This window comes from Fulmarus glacialis, unplaced genomic scaffold (assembly GCF_000690835.1).
Source record: "Fulmarus glacialis isolate BGI_N327 unplaced genomic scaffold, ASM69083v1 scaffold2982, whole genome shotgun sequence".
Classification (NCBI taxonomy): domain Eukaryota; kingdom Metazoa; phylum Chordata; class Aves; order Procellariiformes; family Procellariidae; genus Fulmarus; species Fulmarus glacialis.
This window is the reverse complement of record NW_009195773.1, coordinates 92,760-108,831: the sequence shown is the minus strand read 5'-3', so window position 1 is coordinate 108,831 and position 16,072 is coordinate 92,760. Positions and strand designations below refer to the sequence as shown.

The window sequence follows — 16,072 nt, the reverse complement described above, 5'->3', positions numbered from 1 at the left end:
AGAGAAGAATTACTCTCTTTCACCTTTCCTGCTCAGCACTACAAAACCTGACTAAGGGACCTTGTGATTCTTCTTTTCAGTTTGAAACATCACTATTAAAATTTCTGCTGTACCACATCAGGTTTTGGTCAGAGCTGGAGGCAGAATGCCTGATCAAGTGATTCCTGGTCTGGTACAATATGAGAAGTCTTATCTCCTGAAGAGCCAGCTAATAACAAATGCACAGAGCAGCTTTGAGGAAAGGACTTCATGCACCCCTTCTAGAACTGCAGGCTGATATTTCCTACTAATATTTTCCTTGCAACCTTTCCAAAGTCTGTATCACAGCCACCTTTGCACTGGTGGTTTACTGCGGTGCACGTGAATACCTCAGTGCCAGGACAGATTTAGTGAGGAACAGAATTTGTCTTTAACAGCTGCTTTTGGAAAGCTAAATCACTTTTACATCATGCACAATGGTAGAAATGGGTAGAACTCTGCACTGAATTTTGCCCTTTTCAGCTCGTCAAGGACAATTCAAACTAACAGCCAGTAATAATTTCAGGTATAATAAGCTGATAAAAATTGATTAGAGGTGGTATGAATATTTGTAATGACAAAGAGGAACAAATAACAGTATTTAGACCTTTCTACCTACATGCAATAAATACGCGTTTACTTTTACAGATATCTTGCTTATTCACCGATTAGGTTTAGGTACTTGTTTTTGAGTTTGTAGATGAATCCTGTAGTATTGACTTTAATCATATATCTTTGGTTTATTATCACCTACTGTATTGTTTTGCTTCCTGATTAAATGCCTGCACTTCTAATAAATGGAAGGAAAATAACTCAATGAGATTACAAGCTGATTCTGAAAAACAGTTCTCAAATTGTCATGAAAAGACACTTCCAAATGTTTAAGTTCACGGCCTTTCTTGGAATAAAACTCAAAACATTTTGACAAAGATTCATTTTAAGACATTTTTAAAGGATGCAGACTCCCTGTATTAATTAACTTGCAGGGCTAATCACAAAGTTGAAGGAGGTGAAGATTTACTGGGAGCGTTAGCGCTCTCTTCCCAGGCGAGCTGAGGGTGCAGCAGGGCAGCACTGCAGCCCTTTTCAGACTCCTAAATCACACACACTTAGGGAGCCAGAGAGAAGATGTGGCACTGCTCAGAAAACGGCCTTATCAGCATCTTGGTAAGGTAACTGAGATGTGGGCTAAAACCTCTTTCTGATGGAAGCCATGTGCCACTGATCCATCATAGCCACAGGATCTGATGTGGGGGTTGCACTCACTTAGGGTTTCAAGTAACAGAAAACTGCCATATTTTGGGGTTCAGGATTCTTGATCATTATAAACACGTCCCATACGGCAGAGCTAAAGAACTGTTCTCCATCCAAATCACAGGCGGTCTGGATTATTATTTACTTCCCAGTGCTGACATCTTTTTTTATGGATGAAAAGAAAAGCTGACTTCTGATCACCTCTAAACTTCCAGAAAGTTTAGAGTCAGGTTCTGTACTCATATGCAGGAAGAATTTATGCAAATTTGATGATAACCAAGCATGTGAGTGCTTTGCTTAATACAAACGGATTAAAGTATATGCCTAAGTGTTACTATCATATGGCACCGTTTTGCCTACTGCCAGGAAAATGTCTCTAAGGGTACAACATAACTCACAAGCTTGAACAAAGGATCGGCCACAGTCACTCCAACAGAAATACAATTTTAACGCTACTATGGTTTACTGCACTCTTTCATTCCTGAATGCTGTGTTCTCCCCTCCATTCTGCATCAGCCGTGTCTCTTCAGATTGCAGAAGGGAGCACCTACCGCTGTGCTCTGCAGCCCTGAGCCTGATCGGGCCCTTGGGCACGACGATCCCAAACAGCAGGGTGATTAGCAATTTTTTCCTGTACTTGAAAAGGCTCCAGCTTCTGCCCCTTACCTCAGCACAGTAGTGTTTTTCAAGCCTTTGACTTTCCTTTTGCTTCTGACAGGTCAGGGAGACCACAGACACGATGGTGCTGTTGCCGCCGCTCTCTTGTGATGCTGTCCAGGACGTCAGGGCAGTAGTGGAGCTTAGCACCGTCACGGTCACATGCTGGGGCTTTTCAGTGAGCTCTTCTATCCACTCACCTGTGGGGCCTGGGACATATCCCAAAAGCACATGTGAGCAAGCCACTCTACGCATTTGAGGCACTTATGTTAAAACACCCTTCCTTCACGGGATCCTTTACTACTAGTGAAAGAGGCTGGACTGACAGCTGTCCGACTCCACAGCCCTCAGGCAGCGAAGATGGCAGCCCCTGGGAAACAGCCTGTGGCGGGTGCTGTTTCACCCGCAGCAGAGCAGATGACAAGAGAAACGCCACTGTTTGAAAATTCAGATTGCAGTATTCTCTACTGCTTACCAGAAACCAGCCAGCAATAACAGATTTGCTCCAAGGGAATGTTTAAAAGCAGTGATATCCAACAATGTACAGATCATTGACAAATATTAAAGGATACGCACACAGAATTTTTCATCTCTCCACATACTAACATACCCGCCAAGTGTACTACAGCCTTGAAGTGTGAAAATCGAGTTCACAGAGGTTACCACAGTGAAGAATCTCATCCTCCATCAGACTTTTTGAAGCACTTGGTAGAGAACATAGGTTTAAATGGAGATAAAATAACAATTTGGAATATAACTTCAGCTAGACTTGGTCAAAATTTCAGATTTCATGAAAATTGTTAGCTTTTCTTGCCACTTTTAAGTGACGCTTGTGATGGCTCTCTCCTCAACATTTCTTCCTCCACGCAATTCTAATGGTACTTTACATTTATTGAGAAAATAAAACAAATACCAGAGCAAGAATTTGGTGTAGGATCAGCCTATAAGATTTGACAAGCCATACTGCTATCTGGGTGCAACAAAAATGTTGTGTAATACAAGCCAGTAATTTGACAGGATGATTCACTGACTGAGCGCTACAAGAATAAGATAAGGCTGAAGCTATGAGCAAAATTTATTCACCACAGCAGACCCACACCTACTCAGGTAGAAAGAGGAATTCAACCATTAGATGAGTCTCTGGAGCTAGTGGATGTTATGTGTGTTATTCTTACTATTCAGAAATTGTTTCAGCATTGGCATTAAGGGAACTGAGCTACCTCATGTCACAGCCCAAAGTTGTAGTCCCCACACAAAAAGCCTACTTGATCAGACTCATAAAGAGGAATGGAAAAGCAATTTCACCTCAAGAGTACTTGTGCACACCTCAGATTTGGCGTACTACCAGAAATACATATAAAATCTAAAATACTAAGGATCTTGCGTTTGACAGAATAAATAAGACAACTGCCAAGAATCCTCATCCGGTTCTAAAAGCCTGCAAAACTAACAGACAAAACCCCAAAAACCAAACATTGTCATCTGTTACACGTAAAATGAAAATATTCATTACCTTCCTGTAACATCTTAATACTTTATAACCAATGAGATTCAAGTTCATCCTTAATCTAGCAATCCACACACTTATACTTTGGATTAACATTTTCTCATTTCTCTCAGGTCTCTGTCCTCAGTTAGCAGACTTCATAGAGGACTCTGTATTGCATATTGCTTAATGGAAATAAGTCACACCTTATAAAATGGAATAACATTTGGTACTAATAACAATGCTACATAATTTATTTTATATAATTGTATATTTATATATACTTTAATGCCTGCCCTATAATGAAGCTGTCTAATAACTATTCCTAAAGAAAATCAGAAGACAGTGAAATTACAACAGCAGAAACTCTTTCTCTCATGTGCTGTTTCCTCTTTCCTCTTTGTTTTCCAACTACTGTTTCTTTCAACTATAAAGTTGTTAAAAACACAGGAGTGATAGTGGAATTCAGTTACATGCAGTCAAGCATCATGATGAATTTAAGCCTAAATAGTTAGTATTTGTAAATGTCATGAGCTACTAAAGACACAATTTTTATTAGTAATGTACTTAAGTACTTCAGTACATTTCCTTTTAATATGAATATTTCTGCCCGCCTTAGCTACCGTATCTTGTTGCAGCATTCATGATTAGGGGGAGACACTATCCCCCCCCATGTAAAATTGTGTAGCGCTGGAAGTATTCCCCTGTTCTCATTGTACAGGCATTTTGTAGGCTGTATCTATTTCCTTTTCTAGAAAAAGGTACAAAGGTGACCACAGCCATCAGAAAGATAATAATCTGAATTCACCAACACCTGTCTCGCTTGCTGATGTAACCGTCAGTCATGATATTAGTTTACACAGCAGTGTATTATTACTTTGTCTTTTACTAAATCTTCAGTTAAGAACCCCTGGGATTCTACAGGGAAATAAATTACTTTTGCTCCTCTGAATTTAGCAGGCTGAACTATTTCACCTACAGTAATTTGCCCCATGTTCTCTCAGAGACCATGTAACTTCAGAGTTCAGTGTTTAATTGTGCAATTCCCACACTCTCAGCCTGAGACGCCCTTCATCCCTGACCCGGTACATACAGCCTCCAGGAGCAAGGAAGTTAAATATTTTCAAGAATCTCTATAACCACCGATTTAATTCTCGGAATTAAATCCTCTCTTTGAAAGATGCAAGAGGAGAATCTGTTTCAGTGAGCCACTTCTGAACGCTGGGCAACGACTCTATCAAATACATCACCTGCTTTCAGTTCTTAGCTCTGCCAAGACGGCACGATGAAGGCCCATCCAGGCAGGATATAATATATAAAATATTTGCACTATATTTCCTTCTCTGGCACAGGGAATTCCAGAAGACCAGACTCTTCTGATCCTGCAGCAGATGCCATAGCTGCCACAGTAGTCTAACTCTGTACATTAAAGTTATATTGGTCTGGGAGAAAAAGACAGGTTTGTTGAGATACTTACTGATGTAAAAGCTAAGTGTTTTTGCTGATTGACTTCCCCGAACTTCACAAGAGCCAGAGGAGCTAAATGTTGTTACAGACAACTTATATTTTCCCGGTTCTTTCAGTTCAGCAACAAATTTGTGGGTGTCCTCACTTACTGTCAAAAATTCCGTGGAGTTCTCTAAATCAGGGGGAAAAAAAGTGTGGATTAATTGAAATTTGAAAGGCTCCAGCCACTGAGAAAATGATTTATATGAGAAATGCTAATACTGTTTCTGCTGTGGCATTAAAAGGTATCCAAAAGGACTGGATTTATGTGGCTAGTTTTACTTCTTGCCATCAGCACAAGAGTAATTAATGACTAAGGTTGCAATATAGGTGTAGAGGAACAATAAACCCAGGCCAAATTTTCATTCAGTAACAGGGATGATAACATAGGGTTGCCATGACTGTGCAAGTGAAAAACAGCACGGCATGGATGAAAAGGAGCTTCCAATTTTCTGTCTATTGCCTTCTTATTCTGCAAAAAAAAGTATTTGCTCTCAGCATGGGAAGGCTTGTGAAAACTGCTTGTCAGGAAATAAAATTCATTTGGAGAAAATAGATTTTAAAACAGAAAATCTTTAAGCAACGTGGCTATTTTATTGTAGTTCCATCATTTGAAAAGTCTCCCCATTCTTCACCACAGCCTCCTTGTGGCCTAAGGAATACGTTCAGTAATTGTCCTCTGAGACAACTGTTAATCTGAATGTAAACCGTCTTTTCTGTATGCCCCTTCCAGCTGAGGTCCCCCTGAGAACCTTTCTCGGTGGCAGACAAAGCCACATGATATAATGTACCACCTTTGTCTCAAATTTCTATCAGCTTGTTTCTCCTTTCTCCGATACCAGAATGGATTTACAACTGCAGTATAAACAGTGCGGCAATACGTACAACAGTATAAATCTTGTTTAACGAAAGAGAATTGCAAACTATGATTTACCCCTCCTCCCTTACTTTTATGAAGCCCGGCCAGAACTAGATGCTATTCAATGCAAGAAACTTCTCGAGAAATACAGGAGTTCTAACAAAGCCTGCTGAAGCAGAGTACTAGGTAATTAATAATTTGTAGAGGAGACAACCCACCAATGAAATTACAGAAAAAGGGTATGAAAAGGGTATAAGGCTCTGTTTTACCTTCCCTTTCAATATTGATATGGAAACCATCAAATGCAGTAGGTGGCTTTGGTGGTAACCAGGTCAGCACCATTTGTACAGGAAGGAAGGAGTGGGGCTCTGGCGTGAGTTTTCCAGATGCGTTGACTCCATTGGCCTCATAATCACTGGAAACTGCATTGACAAACTCCTCTTCACCCTCTGACGACTCAGCTTCGTTAGACCACCAGTACGGCTGCGATGTGGTTTCATACTCAGTGCTGTTATAGCGGTAGTCCGGCCAGGCTGCAGATGTGTTTGCTGCTGGAATGTTAGGTGGGTTGTCAGAAAAATGGCTAAGTTTTTCTTTCCTTATGATTTCTTGTGGTCCCATGAATGATTCTTCTGCAAAATTCCCACTGTGCTCTTCCCAGTTGTTTCTGTTGATTGGTACAATCTGAACAGAAATGTTTCGAGGTGGGTAAGGAACTAAAAGAGAAGCAAGGGTTAGTCTTTTAACAGGTATGTTCCGTGCACCTTTATGATGTGTTAATTCCCCAGAAAAATATTGTTTGCAGAAAAACAATGCATCTAGGGATATTTTGAAATAACTTGTTTTTACTAAGATTCCCCCTTCTCTTACGTATACTTATAGTAGAAGTGATTCTAGTGGGATCAAGATGAGTGTAAATTCACAGAAGAATCACGACTCAAGAATACCAGGAAGAAAAGTAGATGTGAAGTCACAGTAAATCAGACTTCAGTGCTATTACAGCAGCAAGGCTACTCGAGTGTGGATTTGTTTTTATTGTGTCTTCCAGAAAGATATTGATCATGAAAAAAAATACTTCTCTAGAAATGAATTGAAAAACATATGCAAAACTAATATATGGCATAGCTCATATTTAAAAAGCAGGACCTTCAGGTTGCTGTAGGGCATTTCATATGCTTTTAGCAGCCACCTTTTCACAAGCTTTAAACATCAGTTTAAATTTTAATATTTGTGAAAGCTTGGTCTTACGATTTGGGTCTCCAGAAGACAAAATTCTGGCACGCAAAGAAGTTACTTCAACTTATGCCAGGAGGTGAACACACAGCATTTTTTCTGCCTCACTGTAATTGCTTGTCTCTCTGCCCTTACACACGATAAGTGCAAGTAGCCTCTGCAAACAATTTTGACAGGCACCTTTTAAGCTGGCATCTTATAACACACCAATTTGTTCACCTCCCCTGTCCCAGCTGCAGCCACTAACACAAAACCAGACACTACAATCTCATTGCAATTTGTGCAAAGAATGAGGGACGGGAGGGCAGCAGGGAAGAAAAATGTCATCCTGTTGGTTGCATTCTCAGTATCTTGGTAACTATATTTAGGATCCTCAGGACAGAACTCAGCTGGCATCAGTTGGCTTTGCTCTGTCCAAGGCAATGGACCAACATCAGCATATTCATCTGAAGACACGGCTTTTTGATTTTACCACTGGTTCATTTCACTTTGGACTCTGGAAAATGTCTGTGGTCCAACAGATTAACAGGAAAGTTTTGGGCACCATCCCAGGACCAAATTAAATTAGTTCTGGACCCTGAACAAATGCAATTTTCAGCCTTTGCAACATTGCTGTCTTGGAAATTAGAAGTTCATGCTTCAGGGCATAAACTGGCTGCCAAGTGGGGCGACTATGACATTCTTCTTCTCCGTGATAAAAGACTGCACGATGAGGAAGGCCTTCTCCAACAGTTTAGCTATGATTCACTGCGCAAGGAGACAGACCAATATAGATAGATCAACAGTATGCTCTGTGCAGCTATTCCTGTGGCTTAAAAATTTAATTCCTAGAACAAGGCCTAGGATATCTCACGTGAAGCAGAAGTTATTTTCTAAGAAGCAAGCTTTATAACAGAAACACTCATGCAAATTTCTCTTTGCACTGTATTGTACACATAACCCTATGTACTAGCCGCCGCATCCTCCTCCCATGCTCCTGGCCAGGAGCAGCTCCCAGGACTGCTCCCACACAGACCCTCCCCTGGGTCCCGTGGCAGAAAGGAAAGCAGACAGGCAGACTTGGAGCAAACGGCACATAATCATTTTCTTCACCTGTTCTGTGCTGTTTGGGCTCATGCTGGACCCCGCTGTATTCCACTAGCGTGCTTTTATTGAAGGTTGCTTCTGATACCAACTGAAATGTGATGTTACTGTAGCATATACCTGGCAGCCAGTGATTGAAAACTGTTTTACCTTTAAAGAAATCTGCAGAAGGTTTAAAAAGGAAAGAAGAAAGGAAAAAAAGAGGAAAATACATCAAATGCTCACTTTCTGATAATGCAACTGCACATGCTGAACTGGCAAGATTTCGGATGTTTAAACATTGCTCAGCCTGGTCTGAGACATGAAATTCTAATAATTCAGTTTGCCAACATTTTTCCTGGCTGTCAAAGCCACTTTGCTAAAAAAAAAAAAAAAGCCCAGCATAAGAAACATGAACTACTTTTCACAGGAAAGGGAACTGAATCTGGCAACCTGCTCCACGTGACACTGAATATCTCAAAGAGCATCTGACAGTTTCTGCAGACCTTTAGCTGCTGCACGCAAAAGCCTCCTTGGTCTTTTGCTGACTGACACATAATGTTCGGGGTAGATGCTCAAAGGGCCATCCACCATGCAACTGAGTGCAAGCCGCGGTGCTGAGAGCTGAGCTCATGTCCACCATCGGTACACGTGCGGGCTGAAGAGAAGTTGCTTAGGGCTATTTGGCTACGGGAAGGAGTGTGCGAGTTAATTAGTGAATCTCTTAATTCAGGTTGACTTTTTTATTAATCAACAGCTGCAGCTGCAGCATTACAGCCCCTGGAACCATGTATTAGCTGTAGAAGACAAAAATTACTGCTGGTATCCCTTTTGTTCTCCGGAAAGAAGTCACTTATATTTTGTGCTATGATCCAGAATCGCCCTTCCTAACTTCTGGCACTTCACAGCTTTGAAAATGTGATTTCTAGCCCCATTCTATACTGAAGCAGATACTCCAAAATTTTCTGACCTCCTTCTGGAGGTGCATATCTCCCTCTGCTGACTTTAGAGAGAGCTTACAGTGGCCAGACTTCTCCTTTGGGAGCCTTAGTTCAGTGCCTAAAATTCAGTCCAGCACCTACTGGATTGTTCCAAGGCGTTTTACTGCCACTATGCAATGTTAAGCCACTGGGGTTTCAGGGCCTGCAGGGTATGCAGGCACCTTTCTCACCTCTTAGGATGCTTTCCGTAGTACAGTCCCATTTGCATCTTTGAGATAAATGCTATGCTTAAGCTGTACTGCAGGGCAAAAGGGAGTTCAGTTTTAAACAAATAAAAAAGAAAGCAGAATTTGCTCTTGTTAGATTGTTTAGATGGTTAGATTCGTTGTTTAAAGTATTTAGACTGATTGTCTAGATTGTCAGATTGATTGCCTTTGATTAGATTATTTTAAGAAAAATGAAATCTATAACACGCAGCAGGGTTTATTAGCTCAGAGACAACACAGAAAGCGATGGTAATATACAGTACTACACAGCATAGCACTATTAGCACTGTGTCACTCTGTGGTGATACAGAACTACCAGGTTTAAATCCTGCACCAGGAATCAGGTATATTGAATGGGTTTCCCAGCTCTGGGGCTTCCCAGAGCCCTCCTGTCAGCTATTCACCGCAGAGGAAACCTTCACCAGAGGGAAGGGACTGGGAACTTTTTTAATGCTTTCAACTGATACAGAATGTCATCCAGGGATTTCAACAACCATATCTAGAAAGCAAAAATGCATCTCTATCCTTCCTACTGAGTTTTGGGTTTCTTCCCTTTTTCCTTTTCTTTTGTTTTGGATTATACAGCGGCAAGGAAGATGAAAAAAAAGGTGAAAAGTTTTTTGGAGTTTGTGTACATGCTTATTTGGAAGCACTAGAGATTGGAGATCCCTTCCCAGATTGATTTCAGAACTGATTAAAAAAATCCAGATCGCCCAGTCTTCCTCTAAAATCCAAAAGAAGGAAGCATCACTAGAACTAGGATGGGAAGCAGGTTTAAATCCAAAGTGAACCACTAGCTCAATTCAAAGACCTATCCCTTACTTAAAGATATAAAGATCATTATATAAACAAACACATTACGAGAAATATAAATCATTATAACCAATACATGCCAAAACCACACCTAAGACCACTGTTTGAAATGTTTCCAGCAGAGTTAGCATCAAGTTTTAGTGGAATAGTTTCCTCCTACCTTTGTACAGCATCGTTCGGTAGTCTTTTCCTTCCCAATAGCTTATATTTACCCTGGTAAAAACATTGTACTTCTCTGGGTACTGAATTTCAAACAACACTCCTGTTTCTGGAGATGGTTTGTAATCATAGATAGAAACACTGGTCACAGGAAGGGGTTCTAAAGGATATACAAATAAAAGGAAAAAAGGAAGAAAGGAGCAGATTAATAGGTAAACTGAGTTCTTGACATATATACAACACCAAAGAAACAAATGGTTTTGCTAGGTATGGCACAGGCACTCTTAAATCTACCAGGTGATATCTGGGGCTTCACAGAGGTCTGGGGCAAAGCTTCTTGGAACGTTGTCAAAGCCAAGATTTGTGTGTTTCCCCACAAAACAATTTATGTTCTTGACGCTTACACTTTAAAAGAAAAAATTCTTTATTTGCCATGAAAAAAGAAGATTGAAATAGCAATTATTATTTAAGCACTCACAGTCATGACTCCAGAAAGATTTTCATCTTTAATGCTTGCCAATCATGTAAATGTGCCCAGACAAAAACAACAAACCACTTGAAATTGCTTATAACTTTGGCATAAATCTGAACTTTTAAGATGAGCTGAGAAGCTTATTAGTGTAACGGCCAAAGGAAGCTACCTGAATGAAGATTTTCTATTTTGATATGTGTTCATTTCTTTATTTCATGGGTAATTACACAGTCCCCATTCCTACCATATCTGAGAGGGCCACCGTCTTCAACATATTTATCCACATCAAACTTCTACAAAATATAGCAGCACCATTACCATTATTTTACAGATGAAGAACTGAAGAGGTACGGAGAAGTAAAGTGGTTTACTGGAGGGCACAGGGGAAGCTTGTGCACAGAAAGGAGGGAAGCATGGAACTGCCGACCTAGTGCTCTGAACTCTGAGCCAGGTGGGCTATAAAAAGGAAGAAAAATAGCCTGTGTCCTGTGATGTGGCATCTAGACCAGTGCAGTTCCGTTGACTAAGGAAAGCTGTGTCAATTCACTGCAGCTGGGAGTCTGGATTGTTGCTAATAAGAGAGTCATAGTTTTATTCAGCCTTCTTTATCCACAGAAAAAAAAAAAAGAAATTTTTTTTAAAAATTAGCCTTTTGCTCGATGCTTTCCTCAGCAAGAAAAAAATGATAGCAACCCAACTGTACATTGGTTAAGAGGGCCAAGCAGATATTCAAAACAGGGTTATAGTGTTAGTTGAAATTTTTCATAGTAACATATTTTAATAGAGGTAGTTAATGCACAACACCCTCAATAATTATGCCTACATCCTTATAAATATTACCATGTTGATTTAATTCCTGCACACTGTAGGGAACACTGAAAAATTCAGGCTGTTCATTTGCATGGCCTTAGAGGACACATTTGAGTTCAAAGTTCTGCTGCAGTAGGCCCTGGAGAAAAACTAATAAAATATTTTTCCCCAAAGAACATAGAGTCACAACGAGCAAGAGAAAGAGTAGATGAAAGGGAAGAGCAGTATCAGTTTTCAAAAGTGGAATTATCCCATGGAAGGTGGAGTAGATTAGTCAAGGATGGAAAAGCAAAACTGTAGAGGAAGCGAAAATTAAATCCCAATTAATAGCACAGTATTTTCACCACAGTACTAAGTTTCCAGATGTGATGAGAAGCGGAGAAGAAAAACCAACTAAGAGCAAAAGCCACAGATGCAAATGGAATCTCTCCCCTAGTCTTAAGAAGAAGTTGTGTTGTCATTTTTAACTTTGACAGAGCATGGGAATGCAATGTTGTGGGATTATTAAACTATTTTTCATGGCAAAGATGCTTCATTATCTTCATGTAAATATCCATATATTTGTATGTTAACCACTTACAAACAGAAACTCCCAATCTCACAGATACCAACAGGCACTTCAGTGATGGGATTTGTGAAAATTTTGCTGACAGTTCATGATAGCTAGAAATAAATAGGAGTAAAGCAGATCACAGGAAACAAAGCCTACCCTCTTCTTTCTGCTGAGGCTTTTCCCATCGCTTATTCTGAAATAAATAGTTGATCTGACTATCCACATGACCAGAGGGTTCATATCACAGTTCACACAGCACACGACAGTAGTTTAAATGACAATAACAAACTCTAAATAGCACAACTCTTACATGCAGTCAGCTTTCATGTTAGCGGGTGTGCCCTGGGCTTTCTTCTGCTATCTCATTCACATCTGAGGTCTCCTTATTTCTGAAAGAATTACTGAAACTTTCTTATGTCAGTGATTAAATTACCCCATTTATTCCTTTCTACAACAAATCAAATAAAGGATGGAAGTTATATTCATTTTTAATTCAAATGATTTTTCCTCCTGATGCTTTGATTTAATTAACCAATAATTGAATTAAGCAGTAATCACCACAGACTCTCTTTCTTGTTGTTATCTTCCACCTACTATCCTCTCCTTGCTCATGGCTGATGTTAGCGGAGTAGCATGAGTGATATAATGCAATTTAAAGATTTTTCCATTATCTTACTTCCTTCGGCACCAAATCTTCACATCAAAAGCTATTTGCACACTGTGAAATTAAAAGGACACTCAGCAGATAAAAATCATGTTCTGTTTTTCACTTACTAACTGGTCCTAGGGTTATTAAACTTAAAGAATATGTAAAATGTGACTCTTCACTCTCTATATTTGTAATTCAGAGCATAAACAGTCTGGTCTTTTTAATTTTACAGTTTTCAGTATTTAGGATCCAGCTTTTCACAGATTTCAGTGGTTCTCAAGAAATAGCCCAAATAAAGTGTAATATAATACTTCAGAAAACTTAGAGCTTTATAAATGCTCTGCCCTACCTTGACGTCTGAAGTCATATTATAGAAGAAAATTTCAGTGTCCCTCTAATAGCATGTGTAAGGCACATCTTCGTGTACAATCTCTTTATTTTTAGACTTACAGATTATATTAAAAGCACATAGACAAGCTTGCAGAATCAAGACCTAAATTCGCCTATTTTCTTAGTGTCTCAGAATTTGCTGCTCCTATAGCAACTGCTTTCCCATTATATCTGTGTATGAGAAACTTAACTTCTGTGTTTCTCCTGGTCTCTACAGCATTTTGCATTTAGCACATAGCTTGCATTATACAAACACCAAGCTAGCATAATAAATGCTGCTAACCTCTTCCTCAAATGCCCTGGAAAATTCTGGATGCTAAATCCTCCATTAATGCATTCAATCTGTGCCAGACACATTACCGTTTGCCATTCAGTGGAAAAAAAAAAAGTACATTGAAAAATAAGTACCATATTCCAGTCCAAATCAATTTGGTTTTAATACTCGTAGATCGGGTCACACTACAGATTCAATTAATGACTGATTACTATGGTAGCTTAGATGTAGTATTACATGTGGTTGAATGGGACTGAGATCAATTCTCTTGCTTCTCACACTCAAACCCAAATTAATCATGATTTACCTTCATATCATGACTTTTATAAAAGAGAAGCCCCATTAGTGGAGTGACCTAACTCCCGTGGGTAATCCCCTTTATTCACATGAAGAAGTTGTGAACTACATAACTTTCTCCCCAGGGTGACACTATTTCTATATCTATATAGTTACTGGGAGTAAGTCATAGCCAGGGTAAAGCTTCCATTATGCTATAAACTTTAGGGATCATTTTATCTCTTGCTAAAAAGCAACCATTTCTGAGATTAAACAGCTGCTGTTTAATACTTTAGGAAGATAATGTTCAACTTTATGCTACGTAATAGAGGATACCATGTGCAATTGCTTATGAAAGGGGAATGTAAGTGAAAGTAGTATCCGAGTAATGATGGTATATACGGCAATTTCTAGATGCCCACATAAGATGACAAATAAGAAGACAATACAAACTAAAAAATAATGTTGTCACAAGAACAAAGGTGCATCTGTTGTTCTTGAACAGATTTAGGCCAGTACTTTAAATCAGCCTTTCAAAGGAAATTATGGCAGAAAAAGTACTCATACAGTTGCAGTTCTTCTTGTTTCTTTGATTGTGAGGGAGGCTTTTATTCACCTTAAAAAGGGGATAACATGATTTGTTTGCTGGGGAAAGCTGAGCACTAATGGACCTAAATGTTCTTCTGAGTTACGTTTCAAAATTAGGGCTGCTACAGAGAGCCAGCCTTTTTAAAGATGTGCTATGTCGTACTTTAAGAAACAAAAGCATGAAGGGCTTAAGTTTTACATTTCATTGGAAAAAAACCTCTGAAGCTCTTACTTCAACGGCTCTGATCCATTAATGAGCCAGAGGAAAGGATTCGACCTGCTGAATCACTTCCTTCAGCATCTGGCACAACGACAACCGAGCATTAACTAGGTCTAATGCCAATTACTTTCTGAGAACTGAAGAGATCAGAGTCCCAGGCAGCAGGCCCGCTGGTCTCTTGAGGAGAATATTTTTTGTAGAAGAGGCAGAGGCAGAACTTTCCCTAAAGGGAATATATTTTACAGTGATTTATGTAAGGAACCATCGGCTTTTGAAACAATGAGACATTTACCACTCAAAACTCCTAATCACAAGCTAAAATAAAAGTCAGGCAAAGCTGCTCTTAATTACCCTCAGAGATCCCGAGATTCTGATTTCTCCAATTCCCAGCAGAGATACGTTTTTCCCACAGCACACAATAGCTTTGCAATGTACTGCTTTCCCCATTCCTTCAAATGTACTAACATTTTTTCCTTCACAACAAAAATTGACAGTGAATTTAAAAAAAAAAAAGGCTATATGGGTATGAGTCACCCTGGGAAGAATAAAACAAGGCTTCAAGCTGGGAAAATGGAGAATGAGTGAGAATTTCAGTCACTGATTTTACATCCATTTTCTTTATTTCTCTCATAAACTGCCTTAAAACCAATTAGTAATAAGGTGGAACTTTTTTTCAAATATTGCAAAACACTGAATTAATTATATAAATTCTGGAGTTACTTCACTCCCGTTGAAAAGGCAAAACTCCAAGAGCAGAAAAAAGCAGGTTTGAAATAATTGTGTTAGATACCAGAACAATGTCTAACCTTGTCCAGACTGAAAACTGGAAGGAAAGTCATTTTGATAGGCACAACACAATTGCACACACAGGAATCTGGCCAGGACAGTGAGATTCACACACCTATTCTTGTGAAAACCATCACAGGGACCTTTAATAATAAGTGGTCAGGGTTTCAGTTTTTCTTCTTCAGTGAAGTACTGAGCCCAATTTGCTGAACACAGGTTTGCTATGGAATCAGAAGAAAAAGTGTTTTTTTTTTCTCAAATTCTATTTTACAGGTTTCCTAAGAGTTGAACGTGCCCTGTTCATCTTGCCCTTCTAACGTCTGAAATCAGGAAGCAATGCAAGGATTTGGGCTGTGCTCAAGCTGACAAAGCCCTTGGGCTCTGAGAAGAAATATTGCAACAAATAGCTCATACTTTGCATTACAACAATGTGGACTACAGAACCTAAACAAGGAAACTCTATAGTTTGTGGGGTTTTGATTAACATGAGAAAGCCCTGAAATTATTCCAATCAGAGACAAGCAGAAAATAAACTCTTCAGTCCTGTAGAGAAGGCCCACATTAACAATAGAAGCCTCAAATGGTAGCATACATACATGCATATATGTATATTTATATAATGTTAAGATATTTTATATTTTTATTTGTACATATTTATGCACACATATATTTATATGTATTTATATACACATAATTATTTATGCATATATAATGTATAAAATATAGATTTTGTTAGCTTTTAAATCATCTCTCTCTTGAGGAATCTTTTTTTTCTGGACAGAAACCTTTGGGGGTAAAAC

General features: G+C 39.2%; 1 protein-coding gene across 1 annotated transcript in view; it reads right to left on the bottom strand.

The window, feature by feature from the left end:
• The window catches only part of PTPRO (protein tyrosine phosphatase, receptor type, O), a 65,877-nt gene that overhangs the window by 46,556 nt on the left and 3,249 nt on the right, over positions 1 to 16,072 (bottom strand). The window contains exons 2-6 of the mRNA XM_009588186.1: positions 10,256 to 10,414; positions 8,106 to 8,258; positions 6,050 to 6,496; positions 4,893 to 5,054; positions 1,939 to 2,138 (exon numbers count right to left, since the gene is read on the bottom strand). Of these exons, the coding sequence (XP_009586481.1) occupies positions 1,939 to 2,138; positions 4,893 to 5,054; positions 6,050 to 6,496; positions 8,106 to 8,258; positions 10,256 to 10,414 (1,121 nt within the window). The remainder of the gene's footprint in view (positions 1 to 1,938; positions 2,139 to 4,892; positions 5,055 to 6,049; positions 6,497 to 8,105; positions 8,259 to 10,255; positions 10,415 to 16,072) is intronic.